The sequence below is a fragment of the Odontomachus brunneus genome, unplaced genomic scaffold (genome assembly GCF_010583005.1).
Source record: "Odontomachus brunneus isolate Ranch 3 - 2012 unplaced genomic scaffold, Obru_v1 Obru_scaffold_147, whole genome shotgun sequence".
Taxonomy (NCBI): domain Eukaryota; kingdom Metazoa; phylum Arthropoda; class Insecta; order Hymenoptera; family Formicidae; genus Odontomachus; species Odontomachus brunneus.
This window is the reverse complement of record NW_022639597.1, coordinates 134043-161769: the sequence shown is the minus strand read 5'-3', so window position 1 is coordinate 161769 and position 27727 is coordinate 134043. Positions and strand designations below refer to the sequence as shown.

Genomic DNA, 27727 nt, shown 5'->3' with positions numbered 1-27727 from the left:
TCTCTCTCTCTCTCTCTCTCTCTCTCTCTCTCTCTCTCTCTCTCTCTCTCTGTCTCTCTCTTTCCCTCGCATTTTTTCAACGTGCCACGAAATACAAACGATCTCGTTGCAGATCATATCGAATCGTGCCACACGGATGAGATAAAAATTGAACGCCGCGGGTTCCCGCGGCTGTAAATTTCAGATAACGAAAAATAAATTCCGCGTATTATTAACAGATATTTAAGCATAAATTATCGCCTGCCCCCTCCCCTCGCCCCAATTTACATTAATAAATAGCGACAATTTAATCTTCTGCTTTTGATTTATTGACACACTGATTTCATGGGACATGCAATTTAATGAAGCACGACTACCGCGGCTATTGAATCAGACATTTACCGTGCGCAATCGATATATTTCAATCGGAAAGCCGCGACTCACCGCGGTACAAACGCGGTACGAGCAAGACAGCCTCGAGTACTGGCGGATGCCCAGCGGGTGGCCAAAAATAAATCACGCCGTTGATCGCGCAGCGACAAAGACGAGGGCCAAGCTGTCCCACTCCCTATTTGTTTTTCCGTTTGATGCCGCAAATGAAAGGGAGGAACCCGGTAACACACGCGAGCGGAACAACCGTCCGTCCGACCTATATTTCTGTCTTAAATTACGCCGAGACAGTTGTCAGTTTGTGGATCGGTGCATCCATCATGCATCTCCACGTCGCGAAGTTGACTTCTATCGGGCAACCGCACTTCCCGGAAGGCATCCGCTAAAGGAACATACGAATAACCCACGACCCCATTCCGATGAAAATTTAATCTTTGGACGAGTCGAGGCTTAATATAGAAGGGACACGTCTTGTGTGGAAAACTTCAACCAGGATAAATTGCAAATTTGCATCGATTAATCGAGTCGCGAAATCTGACTGTACGTTCGATATAGTCAAATATGCATTTCGCAGAGTTGCAACTGAATATGCAAACGAAAGGAAGCGCAACGATTCCGGTATTACACGTCCTTTTTGCCTCCGAAGGCACGCCATTCGCGCGGCCTTAATTACTCGATAAACACAAAACTGGAGGTCTTGCGCCACGCATAAATCCAGAATGCTGACAGTTACCCAATCACGCGCCGCTCGATAATCCAGACAGGGGTGTGAAAATTGAATCGTAAAACGCACTAAGCGCCAGAACGAAGATACGTGAGGCGCGTAAACGCGAGACGCGCAAAAGTCGTAAACTGAATAATTAACTTTCCACCTCTCGTCTCCCCATCCCGCATTTTATCGCGAAATAAGGCACGAGAGAGACAGAGAGAGAGAGAGAGAATCGAAGTTACGGCGGACCAAGCGCGTATAATTTGTCACCAATTAAACGGATTATCGTGCCTCCCTCCTCTCTCGCTCTCGCTTCGCCGCGACATCGTCTTCCCGCGACACCGAGAGAAATGCGATTGTTGGCTGAGAAAAACGGAGTCATCGACCGTCTGGTGTGCGAGTGCGAAGAACCGGAAGCGCTTCCACTTCGCAGAGGCGAGCGTCGTAATCGCATAACGACATCGTATGATTCTCCAGAGCGCTAACGAACACCCTCTATATCCACCCCTCGACCCGCCATTACCCTGTGCACGCTGCAGTAACAAAAAATAATGGACGTCATTATCGGTTCGAGATAATGGTCGCGGATGAAGAGAGGAGCGGCTGGGGGTGGCAGAGCAGGGGCGAAACGACGATCGGCGGATGGATGTGAGGAAAAAAGAGAAAGGCCGATCGGCGAGAACGCCCATGCTTGACGAGGACGAGGATGACGACGACGACGACAATCGCGCGTCGTCCCTGGAATCGCTCCGATTTTTTGTCCGGTTCCGTTGCGAGATTCTCGATTGTATGTGAAAAAGGCGATAGAATTCGCGATTTCCCGAATTCGAGATGCGTTTAGTGAACAGCGCTGTTTCATCCGTTTATCCGCTGTGGGCGCGGCGGGCGCATGTGCGGCTCAGCGGGCTTTCGCGAAGGCCTTAGAAAATACGCGGGAGACCGGAAGGACCCATTAAGCGGATTAATGCTGGTATGGATCTTCGCGCGCGAATCAACGCGCGTCGTACCGCACAAGCCCGATACACGGGCGATCCGTTGCCCCGGCGACGATTTACGCGCCTCGCGTCAAGTGCCTCGCGTCTTTGCCAAACGGAAACGGGAGGTATTACGCGTTTAAGAGTTGATTGTCCGTATTTATCACGAGAGAAAGAGCCCGGCGGAATTGCGAAATGTCGGAGCGCGCGAAGTTTCACGCGGGCTGGCTGGCTGGTCGGCGGTCTAACGAGTGCCGGAAAGAAAAGGAAAATACAGAGAGGAGAAGGGGAGGAGAGAGAACGCAGAATGCAGCGGGAGAAGAAACACGGAAGAATTCGATTTGCGTCGCGGCGCTCCGCGGCCAGCAACACAGCGGACTGGATTATCGTCGCGAAAACGTCGCGCGCGTGCGGCCGCGGGCTAAATTGCGTCCCATTTCTCAGCAACTTTTTCAATTTGTCGCGACTCGGGCAACTAATTACCGGCCGAAATGACTTTCGCCTCGCCGCGGACGACGACGGCGGCGGCGGTTTTAAGCGTCCACACGATGTCGGCGGCGGCTACGGCGGCGTCGCGACTCGCCTGTGCGACCAATTTTTCGAATATGCGAATCACCGAGTCACCGGTATGACGTATTGCGTGACGCGCGGCCACGTGCGAGTGGCACGTTTGATGCGAAATCGATGAGGCAGAGAGAATGGCAAGAGGCGACGGCGGGACGGCCGTAGCGACAGTTTGATTACGTCTACTCGGACTTGGTCAGGCTGCGAGCGAATTGAACGAGAGATTTTAACGTGGGGCGGCGCGGCGATAACGCTCGCAGGTGTCGTTATTGTTATCAGTGGAGTCATTAAATGCGTGTGCTATTGGCGTGCCCGCTTTTCGGAGATTAGCCTTCCACGATATCGACCTGTTTGGCGACGCGTGATTGTGCAAGGCAGAAAGAGCGGATTGCTCATCGATTGCTCGTTACACTTGCGCGCGTAACTGAAGAGAGGAGGACGTCAAGGTGATGCCGGAAGAAATATATTGTGCCGAAGGACGGAACAGCACGATGTAACTTAGCGCGTACTCTTGCCTTCGCCGTGATCCAGCGATATTCTTCCGCCGCAGCTTTTCCCCGAACGACGGTATCACGCGAGGTATCACGAGCCGTCGTAAGAAATCGAGAGATTCGAGAGAAATGATACCACTATGGTGCGCGAGATATTTCAGTGACTCGGGAAATGGCGCCCTGCACGAGCATTAACTCCGCAGCGGGTGGAGGAGGAGGAGATGGGGGTGGAAAGGAGAGGTCTCTCGATATCGATGCCGAAAGTTGACACTTTTATCCGTCCCGGTCGTCCGTTTCGCTATCGCCATTGATAAATCGCGAGGAGCAAAAATTCCGTCCCATTTCCTCGAGATGATTTTTCATCCTGAGAGATTTGTTGCGCCTGGCATGAGATGAACGTCCGTTCTGTCGCGTCGCGTCTCCACGCCAAGCTGGACCGCGAGATTTCTTCGCGCAAATAGAAAGGAGAGAGAACCCGGCACTCCCGCTAGGCTTTACGTCACGTAATCTCGGGCGGAGTGACACGAGGACAGCGAGTACCGGATAAATTTGCTGGAAAGAAATTGGGGAGAAGAAGACGCGACCGTGAGAAGGGAGAAGTACACACACGTGTCGCCGCATATGAGAATGAACTGGAAATGCGGATCAACTTCAGGGGGTTTAAGGGAAAAGAATTGGCGGAGCATGTTCTCCTCGCATAAAGCTCCTTTGCGGAAATTAATTTCTCAAAATCGTGAGGACGTACGTTGCAGTACGTATTTGACGTTCCAATTTGTTTAAATTTAATCCTCTTTGATACGTCCATTTATCTTTGTATTTTAACTTTCTGGACGGTTTTCCATTACAGGAAGACAGAGAGAGGGGAAAGGAGAGAGAGAGAATACATACGAAAATATAGTGTTTTCAAAAAAATTCGTACTTGGGTTGAGGAGATTTTTAAACGGACAGGTTTAAATTGCATCCGAGAAATTTCCCTCTGTTCCTCTGTGTTTGCGTTATCATCACACGATTGGTACTAGAATTAGCGCACATTTTTTCCCAGATTAAAACTGACATTGTGCCCCATACGTGAAGTCAAATCCCAGCCCAATTATGGAACTCAACAATTATTTGGCCCGATTGCAGGTATAATCCGACACGATTACTGAATATTGCCGAACACTTCAGATAATTGCATTAGTAATTTATGACCTATCCTGGCGATATATAATCGCAATAACAATAATCGATAATTTTATTTCTGTTATCCGGTCGTTAACGAGTGGAGCGTACTTGAGCGACAAGCGCTCATAGCTGCCCTCGCGCGGCAGGAGCGCGTTTTTCTTTCCTCTCGCGTCTATAGAAATGGCGGCGACAGCGCACTCCACTTTCTTTGTCGGGTGTAGAATTGAATGTAATTTCATAGAAGAGGACTCTGTATTCTTCCTCGTCGATCGGTCTCTTAGTTTGCAACTGGGTCACAGCGCTTCCACGCTGCAGCGCCTCGCATTACGCACGTGTTACACGAACGCGATGCAGGTGTAAACACGCTAATTTCATTACGCACCCGCTATAAATCGATATTGCACATTTATAATTCGCGATTGGATTAGCACGGGGGAAAAATTGCGACGCGCGAGAAAAAAGTGGCTCCGACGAGAATTTATTCCCTAATGAAATTCTAATTTCTCTGCGCCGATCCGGAGACTTCATTACGGAGTTATTTAATATTAATACTGAAAGAATGCCGGGCCGAAGCTCCTCCGCGCGCTCGTGCCTGCCAAGTGGACGGCGAAATCCCCCTTTGTCAATTTGTTCATTTATCCCGAGTGAACATCAAACCAGATCAAAATTAAAGCTTAATCGCCGAGATACTCAGAATCGAAACTTCCAAGAGGAGTGGAGGTACACACCGCCGTGCGTCCTTTGCGCAGTTTCGCGCTGGCGCCTGCTCGCTTATTTCGTTTAACGGAAAACTTCGTCGATAAGTTATGGAAATTAGTTGGATATTTATATTTGCCATTTTCAAGCGGGCTTTTGCTCGTGACGGACGAAAATCCGCGATGACCGCGTAAGCCCGTGGCTAAATCGAAAAGCGCGGATCGTCCGTATGGAGATGCACTGCAACTCCGCGATGACAAATGAAACGCTTAAGTCGGATGCAAATGGAAATATACGGGGGATGAAATCGCTTCAGTAGGGGAATTACTTCCGCGTTTATTCGGCGGAAGAAGAGGGGCAGGGCAGAGAGGGGAAGGTAGAGATAGAGAGAGAAAACATGAGAGGGTGAAAGGGGGAATACCCGCGAGCACAATTCCCGCAAAAATCTGATTCCGAAACAATTAGTCATACGACGATCCGCGAATAATCGATTTGTTCTCGCGACGAATACACAATCGCGACGTGTATGCACTTGTGTGTATTCAGATGCGCATGCGAAGTGCATGTATACTTGTGCGCGCGCGCGCCTACGTTCCACCTGGCCGTTGTAACCTCAATCCAATTCCCGGGGGATATTATAACGTGGTATATTATCCCGAGTCGTCGAATATTTCCGACGACGCGTAGAACGATTCCGCTCGAAGCGACACGAAATAAAGAAATAGTGATCTCCCATGACACGGTGAGACAAATCTCTCTTCCTACCTGCCAGTCTCGTCCGCGAGCCGGCCTCCACACCCCCGCGTCCTCCACGGGAAACTTTCAATTTCCGGATATATCACCCCTGGACAGCATCGAGTACGCGCGCGATACAACAACGTCGGCTTTATTGGGCGCTCTTCCTTGCGCCTGCGGGCAGTCGATTTTTTTCCCCCACGAAAATAGTCCGGTCTCTCATAACTTTCTGATCTCTCGCCGCGAGTGCTACATATCCGTAAAAAGTTCCCTCGTGCTCGATCTCTTCTCTCTTCCACACTAAATATTTTAAATTTGCTCGGTTGCAACGCGGTTTTGCCGAACGAGAAGATCCTTGATAAGTTCTCGTATGTATGCTACGTGTGATAAACGAGAAGAAAAAATTCACGCGATATTATCGTGGAATTTTCGCGAAATAAATTAAGACGTTGTCGCACGTCGCGCGCAGAGTGATATATGATATGCGATACGGCGCACCTTCGAATCGACGAAACGTACATTCGATAAAACGTCTGTTTGACGAAATACTCAGACAACAAATGTCTGTTCGACTGAAATTTTTTGACGAAACATCCGCGCCGAGGAGAGCCTTCCTAGCGAAATATCTCTCGTGGCACGGTGACATTATTGTTCTACTTTCAATAAGTGGAAACACTACTATATATCGTGTTTACTCTCCCGTTCATATTGTCCTTTGCTATTTGTATCCATGTACACTTGTCCAAGTATTTTTTCGCTAAAAAATATTTGAAGCCAAAAACGAATTTATTTGATTCTTACACGGAAGAAAAAGATATGATGCACATAATCAGAAATATCTAGTTGTGAGCAGCACAGTTGCGTCACGGTAGTTATCTGTGTGCGATGTGTATGCTTGATATGACTTAGTTACTTTGGCACATCCATGTAATTACGCGTGATCCGGTTGTGGCAATCGGTTGGGCTGACATTTACTATGGATGCATTTTGGTTAAAGCAAGTAAATATCGTTACTTGTAGTTCAATCACATAATAAAGTAATAATAATATTTTGCTATTGAATCTATATGATTCTATGACTGACTCTGATAGTATGACTGGCACAACTAGATTTATAGATATTACTAGATAGGTGTGGACCAGCCGTACTATTTCTTCCGTGTACGACGTCGCGACATTATTATCGTGTTCACGAGGATCGTTCCGAAGTAGTTTCAGCGGTTTATGAATCGCGGTTGGCGTTACTGTAAACCGGGATCTAACATGCCATCCCGAAACGCGCCGCGAACCTCTTTCGCTATAACGATCTTCGACAACTTCCTCCATCCCATCCCCGGCTCCATTGCACTTCCCGCCCGCGTCAGACAATCGAGACTCTTCCCGAGACTCTCCACGCGAGAGGTGAGAAAAGAGTGAGAGGGATGTGAAGGGGGCGAAAGAGAGAAAACGAAAAGAATAAGAATATAGCGAAACGTCGCGCGCGCGCGCGTCGTCGTAAAGATATTTCGTGGACAGTGAAAAAGCGCACGTTTAGGAGATCGGGATGGCGAAAGAAAGGCGCGAGGGGTTGATCCGCCGGAATGGGACACCAGAGGGATGACCCGATGGCGCTCGGGGACATACAGGCAGAGGGCGTGTTGCCAACTGCAGTTTCGCAGCGGCGTTCTTCAAATCGATTCCCATTTCCCTGAGAAATGCGGCACGCCGACGGAAATGCCCGCCCATGCCGGATAGAAACGCGAAATGGAAATTGATAGCGCGAGTGGAACGAGCGAGCGTTCGCTCGCTCGTTGCAAGAGTCATCGCGAGGGGTAATCAATTGCAATTGTATTCCGCGAGCGGAAGACCGCGAGTCGTCGGGAGCTTCTTGAATTTTAGAAACGCAGGGCAACGAGAGAAAGAGAGAGAGAGAGAGAGACGCGTGTGTATATTTGTGCGCTCGTTCCTCTCCGTTTCTCTTCCTCGTTTAAACGTCCTCGCGAAACGCACCCTCGTGCGGTCGTCTAGATCAACCACGCGAGCCACCCGATCGTACAATGCCGGTGCAAATCTGCGGCAAGTAAACAGACGTCAGTCACGCATAAATGATCGCGCGTCGCTCGTGCGCAACGCGCGCGCTCGCACACCCACGTGTATCAATCACCGCCTAGTTTACCGAATGCCGGCTCGCCAAGTAATTTAATCACTTTTAGTGCCCCATTGGTATTCCGGAAAATCCGGGCAATCGACTGCAACGGATACCGCGCGCCGATCGTTGGACGTTTAAATTATGGCTCATAACCATCGCGCGGGGGAGAGATTGGTATTCTCGCCAAAAATCGGAAATATCGGGCTTTTTATTTTTTCCTCCTTTTTTTATTTCGCCCGAATCAGCAGTCGCGTCGCGGATATCGCGTCCATAGTTAAAAATCACGATACATATCCCCGGAATATCGCCCACAAAAATGCTATTGTCGTCCTCTTGTGTGTAATTTTTTTTTTTTGTAAGCTTTACGTTATGTGTGGGGACAGTATTATTTGTTTTCTGATTGTATAAAGAGCTGAGAAGATCTCCGAATGAAATGTTCCATTATCCCTCCGAGAACTTTCGACAGGATATGAAAATTTCGTTTGAATACGTGTATCTCTTTACACGTTATAATTGTGAAGACGCAGGTTTAATATTACCTATGAATATGGAACTATGAATATGGAAACACATCTGAAAGGGAGAACTTGTGAATACTTTTTCAATTTAAATGCTATTCTCTCTCTGAAAGTTCGATCGCACCATCGTTACAAAGGGGAACGTAATCAGTGCCTCAAACGGGTATAATTTTTTTCGTGTACTCCACATGAATAGACACATACGGCCATTGTGACTGCGCGCGAGTTTGTTAAAAAGTTTTCGTGGCAAATTCGGCGGAAAATACGGGAGATACACCGCTGTGACGGATTCGATTGTGCGCGCGAGCGCGTCACTCGCGGTGCGCGTTAAATTATGGCTCGTAACTATGCTCCGCATTTCCTATGAAAAAGTGGAAGCTATAATTTTTTTTATTTCCCCCTTATGGTAGACATAAAGCTTTTATTATACCTACAATCTTCTGGGACGCTTCCCTTCGACCGGCTATAGGCGCCGAGATTTACGCGACGCGTGTCGGAATAGAGCTTTACGTCCCAAGATTTGTGACCGCGCACCGGTTACGCCAGCTTCGAGGATGACTCGCAAAATTCCGCGTGAGAAGTATCGTTATCGTCGATTATCAAAATCGTGAGAACGGGATTGCGCGAAATGGCGACAATTGCGCCAGCTCGAAACGTGGCTTCAATCTTACACTTATTTCGAGGAAGGCGCGAAGACGAAAAATAAAGCACATAGCCACGACGCAATGTGCACGCTAATCGATAGTCACTGCACTCCACTTCGTTTAAGCGCACAAGTGGGCCTGGATTCCATTCTGCCAAGTCCAAAGTAAACGGATTTATATTCGAATATATATCATCCGCAGGTATCGTTTAATTTCCGTCGGTTGAATGGGAGGGAGCGGGTAGAAGCCACGAAACCGAGCGTGCACCGCGCCGGATCGATCCATCGAACTTACAAACCGCTCGACAAAACGCGTTCTCTCGTTCGCTCGCTAATTTTTCATGAAAAGACGCCAGACATCCCCGGCTTTCCGGACTGGCGACTCGGCGAAAGCCCGGCGACACGCGCGACGGAAATGAAGACGAGATCGTACGCCGGATAAATCGCGAAAACTCTCGAAAACTCACGGCCACGCCAAATAGGGCTGAAAGGACTCCCAGGCCGAAGGAAGCCGCGTCACGGAAATTGAATGACGACGCGCCGTTTGCAACTTCGTAGCGGAAAACTGTTGACGTATGTCCCGGGGGTCTCTCGCCGGCCGCGATAACGATGACGGCGTCATCGCGCTGCGATAAAAATTTATGCGCTCTCCCGCGCGTCGAGACGTGCGGTGAAATACGTCCGAAGGCGCGAAGACGGCGTGCACCGCGCCTACGCACACGACGACGCATGATGCATCGTTTCCTCCCGTGTTCGCACGCGAATCGCGGGCCGTAAATCGTGCGCTCGATCGCCGAAGTCGTCGGTGCGTGTTTTTGCAAGAGGCTCACGATTACATCATCAACGACAATGACAAAATAATAAGCACATGAAAATTGCACGGCTTTTGCGCGAGAACAAACAGCCGAGCGATATTACGCTGCTTCTTTTATACGTTTGCATTTATGAATGCACGTGTGTACATACGCGCGTATGTTTATAAATTTATATTATTGATCAATTAGCAGTTAAAGTTTGATTATAACCCCGGCGATGATAATATCCGACCAGCACGCGTTATCTGGTATTCAGCGGATATATTCATCAGACATTTAATAAATGCTTACAAATAAAGTTTAACGGATATTTAAATAAATTCTCCGCGCGCGAACGCATGTGTTTACGTTGTTCGTGATAATAAACGCACGCCCACGGTATAAATTTATCGCGCCACTTTGGCGACGAAAATCGCCCCCGTTATTTCTGCTACACAACGGGAAATTAATATCGCGCGTCATACATAAAGCAGCCGATGCCGACAGGGTTAAAAGCTCACTCTCCGCGAAATGGCCCAGTCGATGATCTAGAATCCGTATTGATATTTATCTACGCCTCTGACTGGCAGGTTACATTATCCCGTACAACCATTATTCATGAATTTGATGGGCACGTTTGGCTCTCCTATCGCAACACATCTAGCGAAATTCTGTTCTTTTTTTTTTCTCATGCCGCCGCCACGCCACCCTCTCTCGTATTTCATTCCGCCCCCTTCATAGAGAACATCGGTTTCGTTCTGCCGACTCTCGCTCATCCTCGGCCGAGTAGATAATCTCTCTTAGCTATTAGTAACGGAGAATTAATGTCCCGCTGTGTCCCCCGGCATGCGACGCAAATACCAACCCTCCGCGAAACGTTTAAATTCATGACTACTCGTGGTGATCCCGCTCCGAGAAACTGAATTATCAAACACATTCATAGATTTGAAGGGCAGCGTTTCGCGGGATGGATAATACTTTGATGCTCGTGTACACAAAACAATATCATTCTATTGTTAATTGTTCAATCTATTCTTCTTCTTTTGAGTAATACTGATCTTCAACAAGGAAAACTTTCTTGATATTCATTACAAATTTGGGAAAAGCTCATCACATCTGTTCAGAAGAAAAATTTAATATCTTTACAAAAATATTATTCGACTCCATCGAAGAAAAAGTTGGTTTCACTCCGTGTAGTGAGAAAACCGGATTTTTACTTTAATTTAATATATTCTTGATTAGAATGTTAAAGTTACTAAGATTCAGAATGTATTTTGAATAATTTGATACTTGTAACAAACTTATGACAGATTTACGGATACATAAACTTTTATGAAATATTACAAGTAATATTTACTTGAATGCAACATATATTTTTCTGTAAATATGCAAGTAGAACTTGTTAACTAGAAAAATCCTGTATTATCTTGTAAACTGTTGCGGTAATTATTGAGATATTAATAAGCACTAATGATCGATTAACGATAGGACAAGCTCTGCAGGCAGTCTGAAGACATGTCTCTGCACATGTCGATACCTCATGTGTGACGAGAAATAGGTTTATATTTCCGCGCGATAGTCGCGCGCAGATAGTTATCGTATAACTTATCGCAAAGGAATGATCAAACGCGCAATTTTTAAAAATCCGTCTCCTTCGTGACATCGAACGAAAAATCATGATAATGATTCTTTTTTCAAATTGACGATATTCAAGAGGCGAAGCGAAATGCGTTTCCGTGTGTCGACAACATTACATCTGTAACATTATGATACGTTTATCTTTGATGAAATATCCGGTATACCACTTTTGAGATGCAGCGCGTTGCAGCGAGTGGCAAAAGCGCCGAATTGATCTCGCGGAAGTAACTCACGAAACAATCGCGCGATTGTTACTATAATTCCCGCTGAAGGACCACACTAACCTTGATTAACTGTCGACCGTAGTTTAATTAACTTGATGTAGAAACGAAGCCGCCATCAGCTACAAGAAATCGGATAAATCGCGGTTAAAGATAAATGACGTTGATGAAACCGGCCTTGAGAGACAGAATTACCGAGCGCGGCCATAAATTTGACGAGCGTGTTTACTCTCGTCGCGCAAAATCGACCAGAAATTGATCCTTTCTCATTCCGGGCTGCTGCGCCACCGGGCGCTCTCGTATTTCATGTTTCCCTTCATTGAGAACATCGGTTTCGCCGTGTCGCCGGCGCCCACCCTCACCGAGAGCGTCGGTTCGCGCGGATGCACGTGGCGGCCGCATTTTTTCTCCCCGCCGCGCCGTCGCTAAAATCCATGCAGATTTTTCACGAAGCGCGCTCAATCTCTCTTTTTCTCCCCCTCTCCTTCTTTCTCTTTCTCTCGTAGCTGTGCTCGCGTCCGCCACCCTCCGAGAGAAAAAAGCCCTTTCTCTCTCTCTCTCTCTCTCTCTCTCTCTCTCTCTCTCTCTCTCTCTCTCTTACCTTCTCTTCGCCCCCGCCGCCATCGTCGCGCCCTTTTTTCATTCTGTCGGCGCTGCCCGACGTGGCGGTACGTGAAACGAATTTATAAATGGCGATACGACGGCCGAGCCCTTGAGTCGAATACGTCGATTTTAATACCCGCTACCTACTACGCGCGCATCCTACGCCATGCCAGCCACTCCGCCTACGCGCCCTTGTCACTTTCGGGGCAACCCCTCGAATGTCAAAGCGCACCCTGGCCGATCGGCTTTTACCGTGTGGATATTGAATTTATACCGCACAGTTGAAAGACCTGGTGGGAAATATGCGGGCGGGGATGAACAAAAGCGAATTTTTCTTGGCGATCAATTCTCCGGTCGCTATTGCCTGCATTATTCGGGGGAGGGAGGAAGAGAGAAAGGGGTTATCTGGCGCGCGTACGTGCAGAACGTGCAAAAATAATATTTTCCATTTTTTTTTCAGAAGCGAACTCTCCGAGAGATTTCGCCGTGTTGGTTTGCGCGACTTGTGTTAAAGGTTTTACGAGTGGTATCGCGCAGCTCTCCACTACCTTGTCGAGACAATATTCGATTCGTTCGATATGGAATACGGGCGGAAGATATAAATAAATATGAAACAGAAAACCGCGTCTATAGATGCATCCAGACTCAATAAAGCATTTCCGTAAAGTAACAGTTCTCTTAAAACCGCGGATGAATAATTTCAAACGATAAAATCGTATTATTTTTCGTGGTTTTTTTCTTTTTTGAGTTAGAAAGGAAACTCACCACCGCGCGACAGTCAAAGATTAACTTACAATTTTAGCAAAAACATCAGTCACCGTTTCCTTCTCGCGATCTATAAACCATTGCGTAGGCAAGAGAGAGAGAGAGAGAGAGAGAGAGAGAGAGAGAGAGAAAAAGAGAGAAAAAGAGAGAGATAATTCGACTGTGACTTTTTTCGAGCCGTCTGAAATATTTCAGCAAACCCAACGTCCGTACAAATATCACGAAAGGTAACCCTACCCTCAGTGACGAAGGAGAGAGCCTCGGAAATTAAAAGTCGCGGAAGTCAGGAGTCAGCGGGCGACAAAAGTGCGGACTGCCACTTTTGTAGTTTTGTCGGCGATTAAAGTACGGGAGAAGGGGAAGAGATCGGTGTCGAGATGATGATGGAAACTCACGGGATCCAGAGTGAGGAGGAGAAGACGCGTCGAAAGAGAGCGAGAGTGGACGAGAGGGTAGAAAGCGGAGCGCGTCCTTTTTAAAGCGTGACGACGCCTGAAAAGGGAGGATGGTGCGACTTTAAATCCAGTCGTCACACCGCGCGACCCCTCTCTCACCCCCCGCGGCCCGTCCCCGCGCGAAGATTATAAAAATTACCCTCCGCCGGACTCACAATGGGGTCGAGATTAAAAGTCACGAAGCCGGAGTCAGCAGGCGCTGCGACGCGACGCGACGCGCCGGTCTGGTAGGAAAACGGAACTGCTACTTTCGCAGTCCGGACGCGGCTGAGCTAAGGAGGATAAAGGGGCTCTTCGGCGTACCCTGGAAATGAGCAGGGCGCGAGAATACGTAAGCAGCGGTGTAACTTTAAATCGAGTCCTCCGCCTCCCGAACGACAGAGTGGAGAAGCGAAGATGCATGCCAGAGCCCAAGCTGTTCGAGACTATCCTCTCGATATCCTGAAAACGTCCGCGACACGACACCGAGGCGAGGAGGAGAGTCGAGCAAATGGATAAAGAGACAGAGCGATATTTCTCACAGCTGATTTATGCAGCTCGGTTTTTAAAGTCCCGCGTACGACACGAGGTAACATTACATCGTAATTCCTGGTGACGGTATCTGAAGAATTTCCTCCTATCGGTGTATAGGTGGATTAAAATTTAGTGAGATAAAAGGTGGGGCATCCTCCCCTCGTGCGCGGACTTATGACATGGAGAAAGAATTTCCGCGAGCTTGGAAACTTACACTTCCCAAATGAGGATGAACGCTCGACAGCGAAATTCACGGGTGTAACTTCACTCGCAGCGCGCGCGCGCGCGCGCGAGAAGGAGCGCTTTCCTTCGCGCGGAAACTGTTGAACTTCATTTCTTGGGGAACCGGAGTCTAGATTAAAAATCGAGAATTGCAGTCCGTCAGCGGGAGATTGTACGTTCGGAAGGCTGAAAGCCGATTATGCTCCAGCTATTCCGGATATTTTATTATTCCGAGGATATCAAGCGTTTCTCTCGGGGAGCATTTAGAAACCCATGGGATCCCATTTAATTTCTCCGCCGGTTTATCGCGGTATCGTTCCCCCGTGCTCACGTACGCGCGTACGCGCTCCCCAAATATCTCCCCCGGACATTTTCGCGTTGTGCGAAACTCGCACTCCACAGAATTACAAAAAGTTCCGTCGTCCCGCCGAGGCGGCGTTCATCCTCGCGCCGGAGTCGAACCGTCCGTCGTCTTTAAGCGGGCTTGCCGTGCGCGAAATTACCGAATCGGCCGCAATATAAAGGTACGATGCGGAAGGCACTAAACCCAAACGCGCCACGCGCTTAGCATAGATATGAATTTCATGCTGGCTCTCACGGCGCGATACGAGAAATTCTTTCGCGTCCGGAGTATCGAGGAGATTCGCAAATAGAATATCCTGAAGTCTCGCTCTCGCTCTCTCTTTTCTCTCTCTTTCCTTCTCACCCACTGCGATATCGCGTCCTCCCGAGCGAGATGCATCCCCTTATCCTCGGACAAATTCTTTTTACGCTGTATTCTTCAACCGATGCGGCGCAAATCCTACTCTTTTTTATGCTTTTTACAATTTGTTCTCCGCATGTTATTTCGCATTTAAATGAAACCTTCACGTGTTTCTCCATCAATCGTTAGTCTCTCCTCAATGAAATATCGATAGGACGGATGTCCGGGAAAGATTCATCGCGTCAACATTCTGAAAGAGAGATCTCTCTCGCAAAGCATCTTCAGTTCGAAATAATGAAAACTGACGTGTTTGTAGGTCTTTTTATATAAATGCCAGTCATTTATTCGTCAATCTAGAACGTTCACGAAGATCCAAATAGACAATATTTGCGCGACTGGTTTTCGGTACGAGCGTTTCGCTCGTTGATTTAAGAGGCCGGCTAGTAGGCATCTCTCCAAGCAACACATAGCCGAGTGATCCAGTGCTCTATTTAGGAGCATGTAAAATACTCTTGATCTACGGGGTCGTTTAATTTATGTCGGCAGACCGTGCAGCGGATTAACGAGAAATTTTGTTGCGATATATCCCAGGCGAGTCTTAGCGACATGTTCGTCGTCGTGACTATTACAGTTCGCGAGCAATAATCATGTGGAAATCAAACCTGCATCACGCGTCTCGAAAAACCCTATCGAAAGATTACAAATCTCGCGGCGCTTCTCGCTGAAATCATCTCTTCGGAGAAAGATACCGCTTTACGATACGAAAACACACACAGATATATTTAATAATAATAATTGTTATGTTTCTTTTAAACCTTTTCTTCGATAGCTAACATCAGAGAATGAAAACGCGTGTGGTTTCAAAAAAGAGACATAACAATTATTTAATAATAATAATAATTGTTTTGTCTTTTTGAGCCGTCGAAAAATACAGAACCTTCTCTGGTAAGAACGCCGAGCTTCTCCCTCGATATACTGCAAGTATCGAAATTATTGCACGGTTTCGGCCTTCGTTATGTCTTGTATCGGTAAAGTATACCGCCTTGCCGTCCGTTATATACCGAATCTGGTGCATCCAGATTACATCATCGTTGTGGTATATGGGTCGTTAGTCGATGCGCATAATCTTCGATCGCAATCGTGGCTGTTGGCCGATTATACCTGGCCTGCTGGCGTATCGATCCTGCCGGTCGATACCGAGATCGGATTCGTATCTCGGGATGATCCTTGCCGAGCGCAGACGGCTGCGAACCAGAGGCACAATTGCGAGCAACCCAGTTTCGAGAATGAATGGCAAATGAGCGCACCGGAGTTCCTAAGCGAGCCGCGCCGCCAGCTCTGCTGGGGGAAGTCTTAACCCTTTCGCCGCTAAAAACGACCGTAAACCGCCTGACGGATTACATTAGACTGGAGGAGTTATGAAAATGACTGTCTGCGGAATTAAAGGCCCCGGTAGAGCCCAATCCTTGTGGGAGCTTGCAACCGAGCAACCGTAGAAACGAGAGTTCGTCGCAAATTCATTGTTATGTAGACACGTGATCTTCGATGCCGAATGGCCTGCGGGACCTTTACAGAAGCGGAGCGCGACTCATCAATCGATCGATAGATAATTCGAGCATTTACAAAACGGAACTGCCTTGGCGTAAAGACGTGTTCGAACTTGTTCGATCTGTGATTTTTTGGAAAATATCTTTGAATTATTTCTAAAAAAACATCAAGGACCATCTATTAATTTGAGAATGACATTGTTAACATAATACACATTTTTTAAGCCGGGAGTATCGGTCATTTCCCCGTACTTTTTCGTTTTCTACTTATATCATCTAATCTATTGACATTATCGTATTTTCGCTTTTACGTAATTTCAATCGATAATAATCGATATAATTTTCTTTGATGTTTTCTTGTATAGCATGGAGAAGCAGACGCGCTTATTTCTATATGAAATTTGATACGTTTTTTGCAGTCGGTTTAAAAGACCATAGCGCGCCTACTAACGCTAATCTTTTATCTCTGCCGCGTCAGCGTCGCTCGATGTGCCGCCGAACGTCTATTGTCTTTCCGACATCGTAGTTGGACGACAGTTTTCTCTTTTTTTGTTAAATCAATAAAATTTTCAACAACACGCGTAATTGGAGTATATTTTCTTGATTCAATAGCGATATTATTAAAATTAATAGTTGAATTATTGAAACAATACATAATGTGATACTTTTAATATTGCCATTATATATATATATAAATCAAGAAGATTTATTCTCTATTTCTAAATTTATCAAGTAAATTTTTAAGCTTATTGAACCAATGTTTAAGTTAATCAAAGTAGAAGCAAGAAATTCTTATTTTATTTTATTAAACTAAAATAATGTCATTTTTTACTAATGCAGTTAAAATAAAAATATTATGATTTTATTTTTAATATATTCACATATGTATAATGAGTTTAATATGTTTCCTAAACATATTAGATATAGAAATGGTAAAAAAAATGGGAAAAAGAAGAAATAGTGACATAAAATTATTTCCTTCAATTATTATGTTTCTTTTAATAATTGGATTGGTAATTTATTAATTATTACTTAATTATTACACATATATGTGTTTAAATATATTTCGGTCGAAATGACCGATACGCGTCCACTCCCGGGTTAACGTTGAGTAGTGATGGAAGGCCTTATTAGGTGCCTACAGCTGTATATTGAAAGAGAGAGAGAGAGAGAGAGAGAGAGAGAGAGAGAGAGAGATCGTTCGATGCAAAAACGTTGTTCTTTTTTTTTTCTCTTTGCAGTCAAACATCATCACTCATGTGATTCTCAAACGATCGTACTGTCAACCGCTATTCGTGCCGACGCGGACACGACAAACACGCGCAGCTTTTGCCTCGCTTCGGCATCGACTCCGATCCGTGCCGTCACTTGTCGGCTTTTAAATATTATGATAATACCGCCGACGCAGCCGCTTGTGCTTATCCGATAATCGACGACACGTCGGCGGATTGCGCTCTTCGCTTCTTTCAAGTTTGCTTCGCGCAACACCGTGAGTCATTCATTAGATACGACCACCGCGAAGGCGGCTCGTCTAAGGCATGGTTGCACCAACATTATTTTGGCTTTAAGCGAAACTTAAACATATATCTATCTTTATCTTTACTTTCTAAGTGAATAAAGACAGATGTACATTTCAATCTCGCTTAAAACCAAAATGTTGGTGCAACCGGGCCTAAGACTTCTTCCTTGCTCTCTCTCCATCTCTCTCTCTCTCTCCCTCTCTTTCTCTCTCTCTCTTTCTTTTTCTCTCTCGAACGTCTCGATCAAGCTTACCCCGTCGTCTCGTCAGGATCGAGTGATGGAACTGAATTTAACGAGCGCAGCAATTAAATTAGATACAAAGAGCTCAGTACAGTGTGACCCAGATCGCGATTCCTCGTTCGGCGCTCCCGCGCGTCCAAGTAGCATCTGACTGGTTCAATCGATACCATTTGAGCGTCGTAAAAACCAACGGCTTATTCCTCACGGACACGTGATAACTATCGCCGTAATATAAACGGAAATGTCAGATCATCTGCCATTTTCTTCCGGGAGATCTGTCGCGTGCACACAGCGCGCCTATAAATGTTATCTTCTTCCTCTCTTTTGCTCGCGCTATTCCGTCCCTCCCCTCCCTTATTTCGCACGCAAATATTTCGTTACGGCGCGATAATGCATTATCTGGCCTGTATAAGGACTCGACTTTACGATACTGCCGTCACATTTTTACTCGTCGCCTGAATAATCGTCTCACTAATTTTTTACGAGTCTCGGTGGGTGGAAAGCTGGTTGAAATTATTAAACGACATCTACACGGCGAGGCGCACTAATATCGATAAATTCGAGCCGCGCGAGGGATGCCTGTATGGATGCGTGTTTGTGTGCGTGGGCGCGCGCCGCATTGTGATAATTAGTCAGCCAATGCAATAAATACAACGGAAACACGAGGCAGCTGTGAACGAGGCCGTTGAGGTTTATCGGTTATTGCACCGCGCCGTTACATCGTAACGCAATTTAAAAAAGAAAAAAAAGAGTATTAATTGAGAGAGCCCTTTTTATCCGAAAGCTTCTGCACGAGAGCGCTATTGAAATAATCTGAGTGGGTATTTTAAACGCGCGCGTAAAAAATACGAGTGCCCGCGCACGTGTCCGACCGCGATAACATTCATTTACTCGAAAATCGCTCGCGCAGCTCTGCATACTCCGTTTCAATCGCATAATTGCTAAAACATCAATTGCAATGAATTTTACCCCGCGGCAAAATCCACACAATTAAATTCGGCGTAAATCGATTTTATTGCCACGGACAATAGATAATCGGATGTACAGTCGCCGCGACGCATTCCCTGCTGTGCGTGTGCGGCTGTGGCGTTCCGAGTTCTTATCTATTCACGAAGATCGTCGCGTGTGTTTGTGCGAGAATAAACGTGCGGCGCGCACCACGACCCGACCGGAGTCGATTCATTGCGTAGAAAATCTCGTTGCGCACACGTTCCACCGCACAGATACGCCGAAATCATTTCCATATTCGCACGAGCGATTGATCATACGTGGGAACTCTGCTCTTCCAGAACGCGCTCGCCATCGCGCACTGCTCATAAATATATTTAATCAAAGAGTTGTATCGCGCGCGCGTTTCGATGGCTTTCCACGATACGTTCGCGATTCTGTTAACAATAATGAACACTGCCTTCGCGAGCAACGATATATCTGACGTTCCACAACAGTGCAAATTTATATTTTAATGATCATTATTGAAAATAAATGACGACAAATGTCAAATGTCATTGAGAGAACGCACTTTTCCGATGGGATAACACGTGGCAAGCAGTAGATAGATAAAAGGTTAATAATTCTATAGCATCCTGCGCTATCGAGATCGTAATCTCTTCAAGTGAATATCAGCTAAATGTTTCTGACTGAATCAGTAAAAGAACCATTTTACCGTATTTACTGATTCTCATAGTAGAAACACCTACTTTACTATTTCGTCTTACATCTCACTAATTTGGATTAATTCCTTGACTAACAAGCTGAATTTCACAAAAGTGCTCAAGCTGACAACAAAATTAAATAATTTTAAATTATAAGCATTTCAGTGAGAAGAAAGAGAGAATACACTAATTTTACTTTAGAGAGTACGATTCACACGGGGAGAAGTATATGGAAGCACGAAAATGTCGCATATCAATAGATGCAGACATGTATTCGTGCCAGCGACACGAAGGTCGCTGTAAACAGGGAAAATTCCGGCGTTACGTCGCGCTCGATTTTCGGTTTCGCGCGAAATAGCTGGGAATCCTTAGAATAAGACCTGCTCGCCGTGTAAGTGCGTCGGGTAGGAGCCGCGCAAACGGCTTCTCGTCGTTGCATTTTTCAAAGAGCGCGGAACGAACTTCACACCCGAACTCACCGTCTAACGTCGACGGTATCGGCGGTCTTATCAATAATAAATGTCGCTTTTATTACGCCCGAACGAACGCCTTCGAAGCTACGGCGATAAGGTCGCGCGCGCATACATCGTATGAGGCCAGTCCTGGAGGCTGTTACGGAAAAACGCGGACTATATCGTTGATTCTTTTATTTCCAGATGCGCCATCCGATCCAGATGAAGCCCGCCGACAGCGAGAACCGGAACGGTAAGTACAGATTTTAATTACTTTCGCGAAACACGCGCCGCACTCGGCTCGCGACCGACAGATCGGGGCTCAGACGAAAACAGAGAAACGTTCAGAAAGTTTGACCCGCCGCCAAGCGGCGGTATCGAACTTGTTCTACTTTTACGTAAAAAGACATACAATGTCTGTTATTGAAACGATATATTTCACGAAGGAGCGTTGAGAAATTACTGATAAGTTGCCTGAAAGTTACTGTTGCGATCGATCCGAATAAAGACACACGGTAGAAACCGTACACGGTTGTCTCATACATAAATCTGCTTGTGTCAACCAGATTCAATAGTAAAATACAGAATTATTAACTAATCATGTGGTTGCTGCAACCACAGAGCAATTGCTGAGTTGCAGTGACGGCATCTAGTTGCTCCACTCAGAGTGTATCCATAGTAAATGTCATCCCAACCGATTTCTGCTTGCCACAACTGGATCAACCTGAATTGATGTAGTCGATATACTAAAATAATTGAATCATATCAATCATGCAAAGGTAACTAGGATGATGCAACTGCGCTGCTCACAACTAAATATTTCTGCTTATGTGCACTATATCCCTTTTTTCCCTGTAGAGTATGCGTTCTAATTCCGCCGCGACAAAAGACAAGACTTCAAGTCTCGAGAGTGGAAAACGCAATTCGAGTTATTTTTTTTTAATGTTAAAAACACATTAAGCACGGATCTCGTTCGACCTCGGAGTTTTATAATGAACCCTTCCCGCGCAGCGTATAATAAGATCCCGGTTATAACAGCGGCTTTTTTAATGGTCGCTCGATCGTCTCGAGGCTCTGGCTCGATTAAGAATGGAATTCCGAGCAAAGTGGCATGACGGTATAACAACCAAAAGAGACGAGACAACAATACCACTCGCGAAGGTAAGGTTAACTCTCTCCGAGCGTCGCAACCTCGGCGGGGAATGCAGCTCAAAGCACGTTCATTAAGTGCTAATTAATTGGCTGAATTGAGGGGCTTGTCGAGATTGCGTAGTCAAAGAAGACATAATCGAGCTGCGAAGCACCGAGCGGTAGGTAGGTGTAGGTAGGACGGTGAAGGTCGGTCAGGAGAGTCGCAAGGATAGGTGAATTTCGCTGGCGCGACGCGCGGAACTGACTTGCCGGTTACCAGGACGACGGGGAAGCAACTTGCGCGCGCGCGAATCCTTACGCAACGCGTTTCCTCCGCTTTATCTTTCACGCTCCCCTCGAACACTTGCGACTCTCATCATCGAACCCTCCCCTCCCGGTCGTCGCGATATTATGCACACATGCGCCTGAGTGATACCGTGCAAATGTTCCAGATATTGTTCTGCGATCATTTAGATGACGCATTTCGATCCCGTTTTGACGCGTAAACGAAGGCCGCTAAATTAATCATACAATAACAATGGCTTTTCTTGAACGACTCTTCTTCGCGGAATTATTTTATGAGACGGAAATTTTCTTTCGGGGGAGACTACTATTAGCGAGAGGCCAAATAGGGAACGTCAAATAAATGAATAAATAATTCTGTAGTGATTATATATCCTCAATAAGGTTCGTGAAAAGTGTCAGAGCGCAATCTTGAAATAATTAAGAAACATCACCGTCCCCTTGTGCGTAAACGATGTCGTTCAGCCGATGAAAGGTTCCGTAGAGGATGTCGGATCCTCTAATATCTCCCAATGGCGCGTAGGCAATCGGAAAAGGGTCCCCGTGTAAAAATTCGGCTATGTCGAAAAGCGTATCGAATGGCACCGCGAAAACCAGCCGGGGGGAGTCAACGGACGCGGCAAAACGTGCGATTTTTTTACGGATAACTGCGCCGCGTTAGCAATAAAAATCCGACTACCGGCTGCACGGGGGTGTAACGTAGAGCGTATATAAAACCGGGCACGTCGGTGGGACGACGCAAAACGAATGCTAATGAAATATTAACGACACCCGTCACGTGCTCGCGCTCGGCTGGACTCCTCTTTCCTCACCCTCTTTCTGCGCTTCTTTCTCCCTCTCCCTCTCTCTCTCTCTCTCTCTCTCTCTCTCTCTCTCTCTCTCTCTCTCTCTCTCTGTCTGTCTGTCTGTCTGTCTGTCGCCCGCGCTCGCTTGCTCCTTTCCCACTTTACCCTTTCCAACCTTTTTCTCCCTTTTTACTCCTTTTTACTCGTCTCGATTTGTCCCCTTTTCTATTTCGTACGCGCGTAAGAATCCCCCGGAGGATGCTCGCGCGTCGCGGCCCGGTTTTTACTGTCAAAGTGCAGCAACGCACTGCCGTTTCGGGCGCCGCACTGACGGCGCTACGTGCAAATGACGTGCCAAATTGTAATCACGCCAAGATTCAAGCGGCTTTACACCTCGCGTTAAGCGCGCGCTAACCGAAACCTGATTCTGACACTTTGTTTGTTGCGGAGGGGGGCTCGGGCTCGCGCAGTTGCGCGAACAAGATCCTGGATCAAGTAACCGCGTTACACGGACCAACGCTCGATCCCGTTTAGCGCGGCAGTTAGGTATTAAACAGAAGTTACTTCGTTGGTTAACCATTCAATCGCGACTGCCTCGCAGTTGAACCCGCCTTAATTTTTCAATCGAGTTAGCGGCAGGCAACTCGCGTACGGCGGAGGAGCTAACGCGCGGGGAAGAAATCCAATTGCATCGCTAAGCGAAAGAATTCACAAACTGCGTTCGATGCGCTCTTCAGAGTGCGAAGAGAAGAGATGTCTTCCGGCAAAGATCCGGCGGAAACACTGTAATGAGATCTAAAATCGGACTATGACTCGACGCGAGAATTTCGACACGTGCAACCAACGTACTTTCACACTTTCTGTGTTCCAAATATTGTTAGACTTTTATTGAAAGTCTCCAAATATAACGGAGTGGCACTGACGCTGCAAGTTACATATTTAACGTGACTAGAACAAGCGTAAGAATTAAAGCTGTATGCTAAATAAACACGATAACGAAACATTTACTTCACAATACTGTGTGCGTAACGCTTAAAAGTGTAATGCAGCATAAAGATGAAATGAAAAATTCATGCGTGAATGTATGTCGCAATAATAGCCAGTAAATTAAAATGCTGCGAGCACGTACACCTTTTTTTGTCCCTTTCTTTTTATATTCAATTCGGAATAACTACACAATTTGAAATTTGCGCATGACTCAATCGTTCGCCGAGGTCGAGCGTGGCGAAGAGCGCAGGCAATTATAATAGGGTCGCCCTCGTTTTCGCCGGTAAACCTCTTTCTTCCCGGTAAACTACGAAATCCCGTCTTATTCGGAGCGGCGAGGCGGAGCAGACGGAACTGGGGTAGAAGTGCATAGCGCGTCCGGGGGTTGTAGATAAAAATGAATAGACACGACGTGGTGTAACCGAAACCGAGATCAGGCTATTCGTAACCGCGCGCACGTGCAATCCGGAAAAGGATTTTTCCATATAGGATGCGGACGTGCGCGCCGCGACCGCCATGAATAGTGCCGTTGTGGCTACATGCAAATCCCAGTAAAACGGGAAAATAGTAAACAAGAAGGGAGCGTGTGTGCGCGCTCACTCGCTCGCTCTTCTCCGCAGCCGCGTTATCCGGTATCAGAGTATTATAGTTGCTTTTGTCGTTAGGCGAATCTCGTGAACGCAGCGCCGCAACTGACGTAAGCCGAATTCGGATAAAGCAACTACGGGCTCACGTGCGAGAAGCGCGAGATTAGTCAAACGTGAAACTTACTTACCCTCCTCCTCGTCCTCCCTGAGAACACGTAGACGTATTTCGCGGGTGTAGTACGTGTATGTGTGTACGTGTGCCCGTATAATCAGATCTCGTATAACAAAATGGCTTCACTGTGTATCAGTGATATTTACGAAGATCAATGTGCGCGGATCAAGAATCACTGCTATTCATCGATCATCTGGGAACTGATCCCATTTGTGCCAAATCTGCTTCAAGTTACTTCCAATATTTCGCTAGATACTAAAAGATTTCAATTTCTCTCGTATGATTGCTCGAGAGCTAACCGCGCGCGGACTTCTTGCACGAATTAATAAACTAGAAGGAACGGGACGATAAGTTTTGCCGGCAGCAAAACAGTTATTCTTTCTCGGCGAAAGTTTCTTCTGCTCAATCGACACGGCCGCTCGAGCAGAACATTGTTCCGCGAGACAACGACTTCCAAGCGGGATAATCGAGACGCGCGCGGACTCTTCTCTCCATTTGCCCATTCGATCATTCGACACTGAATGGATGGCGGACTTCATCTCTCGTCCTATAATTACTTCAGTCAATGACGTAGCGGCGGGCGGACGGTTTTAGCAGCGTTTCCGACGGGATGCACGCCGATGGATCAAGGAGCCTCTGTCACGGCGTCGGGCACGTCAGCCCTACGAAAAGAAGAAGCAACGAAGAGAGTGAAAGCTTTATTTATATCCGTGACATTCTGTTTATTTTGGCTGACAGACCCGGGGCTCGCCCCCAGGCTCTAGCGAGTAACGACACGGCAACCCTGATCGCTTACCCGGCGAGTTCCATCCTGTCCCCGGTCTCCGACATTGTCTCAACCCAGTTACGTCGCGCCTTGACGGACGTGAGAGAGTCTGGAGTTAAATTAGTTGTCGATTTCTTCGTGGAAACGATTATACCACGCTAACAATTGCGCGCGCGCGCGCATTCGCTGAAGAGAAATTATTGTCAACCCATCCGCAACTATCTCTTCTTTAAAACCCTCCAATCTATCTCGGACCTGACGCAAACGGATACGCGCCCTATCTGGTCGATTTACTATCGATTATCAGAAAAAAAATTGTTCTCGTTTGGTCGCAGTTATGCGAAATGTATCCTAACGAATATTCTAACAAAGGGAGTAATTCCGATGAATGACTTATGTTTTCTCGGTTTCGAATTCAATGTTTCGAAATGTGATCGCGACGACGAACATGTCTGCTATATTATATTCTATTTGGAACCCTTGCGTGCATGTATATGTGTATGTGTTTTGACCGGCGCTCTCCTACTATCCTTTCGTAGCGGCGAACGATCTAGTTATTATCCGAATAGAATTCCGGCCCGGGCTCTCTTTCATTGGCGAGATGATGAACGCAACGCGGCGCATCGTTGGGGTTTTGTGCGATTGCTTAATTGGGAAGCCCTTTGATGTTGTTTATTACTTTGCTTCGTGCGATCCGATGCATTCATCGATAACTCCATTTCTGCGCTCGAGCGCGCGGGTTGTACACCGCATTCTACCGCGGGCAAAGTTACATTGAAATCGAAATTCCCCGCCGAGGACTCGCCGAAGACTCGTTCGCTTGAGAAAATGACAGTCACGCAAGTTGCAGTGCGACTCGGCGCTACGCGTGCAGTAATGAAATTTATGTCATTGTCACACACGCATTCAACTTCACCGAGCCTCGCATTATGCACGTGCGCTCGTGCTTATTAAACGTTACGAAATGTTGCGCGATTCGTCTTTCGCGCGCACGCGAGGGAGCTCAACACTTATTCGTTATATAATCGAAAATTGTAGGAAACAGGTTGTGCCGCGATCGCGAGCAACGCGGTCGTGGGACGCAGAATCGTCCACCCGGTACGTGCCGGACGTTGCGTGACTGCGTGCTCCTTTAAGAAAACGTATAGATAAATAAAACAGCATAAATATAAATTCGCGAATGACATGAGCGATTTTTCTGAATCGCGGCACGAACGAGGTTGGAAGTGAGGATTGCGCATCGAATTCGAGGCGTTAATAATTGCGCGTTCTCGGCCGCGCGACCGACCTCGCATCGGTGAGCCATCGCGTCCGATCGTATCGCAATCGGCTGGCGAATAAATTATGAGCGAGAGCGGCACCGTGGAGAGCGTAACTAGCGCGTGGACAAGAGTGCTCCGCTGTTCGGAGCACCTCGCTGCATGAATGCTGCCGGGGAACGTTCCTGCGGTCGCGGGAAGCAGCGACGCGGAACCACTGCGGTTAGCGGGCGACGCGCGACCATCGGTGATAAGCTCTATCTTATCGGGCAGAAGCCCGGTGAGTCAGCGATAGCGATTCGTAAGCGGGACACGTACCTGCCGTAATCGTGCATCGTCTTTCGCCTCGGTCGAACACCTTATCTATTGTTTATTGCGTCCACGCAAAAAGCGACTCTCCCCCGTCGCCCGTGCCGCGCCATCGTACGGCGAAACGGACGCCGACGGCGCGTTTTGCACTTGCTGCGACGGCGGTTTCTCGATGGCGGAATCGTATTAGCATGCGAAATGCGCGAGGCGCTCGAGTGCGCGCTTCGCTCGTTCGGAAAATTCTCGCCTCGTCGTCGCGCCGGCAAGCGGGACGTTTTTCTCACCTTTTTTTCCTTTTGCTCTTCTTTTTTTTTTTGTAATTTCGCGTGACGCTTCGCTGGACTGGATGTCAGAGTCGATCTTCGCCAAGTGCATTATCATCGACGATTATTTGTCAGTATGTGTGTGGCGAGACGTCACACGCTCGCGGCGCGTCGTTCTATCGCTGCAATTGGGCACCGATGATGCAGGAAAGACGTACCGCTTGCTGATTTGCCGCTGATTTTTGTCGCCGCGCGCGCTCCAACGAGCACACCCCGTCCTGCATAATCCCGGGATATTTCAACGCGATACGCGGAATTGCATATCTTGATAATTAAGGCTCGAATTAAGGCCATGTTAGATAACGTTTGGAATTAATTAAAGTAACAGCCAGGCAACACACCCACCCGTTCACCCACCGCCTGCCCGCCTCTTTAATGCGCGTTGAAAAAAAAGGAAAGAGAACAAAATGAGGGGAAGACGAAAACGCTAATAACTCTCTCAGTTGATAATCTCCAACTATCTCTTCAGCGCGTTTCCTTTACGTTATCTCGTAAAACCGTTCACGCGACGGTGCTCTCTTTCTCCCTCTATCTCTCCTGCCTGTATTTACGCCTGAGATAACACGCTCATTCTAATATCAAGTCGTTAACGCGCATTAAAGGAAACACGTTAAATTTCTTCACACTCGGGCTGGGTGTACAGGGTGTCTGCGTGTTCCGCGCCGCTGAGCACGATTCTAAGGATTTCCAAACGGAATGCTTTCCGCACGGTAGAGTGAACGAGTAGGCAAAGTCTCGCATCGAGCGTATTCTCTCTCTCTCTCTCTCTCTCTCTCTCTCTCTCTCTC

General features: G+C 47.1%; 1 protein-coding gene across 20 annotated transcripts in view; it reads left to right on the top strand.

Moving 5' to 3' along the window:
* LOC116850500 (CUGBP Elav-like family member 2) overlaps positions 1 to 27727 on the top strand; it is a 561960-nt gene that overhangs the window by 463366 nt on the left and 70867 nt on the right. For all 20 annotated transcript variants that reach the window (XM_032828833.1, XM_032828836.1, XM_032828835.1 and 17 more), the window contains one exon: positions 20522 to 20570. In XM_032828833.1, coding sequence (XP_032684724.1) covers positions 20522 to 20570 — 49 coding nt within the window. The remainder of the gene's footprint in view (positions 1 to 20521; positions 20571 to 27727) is intronic.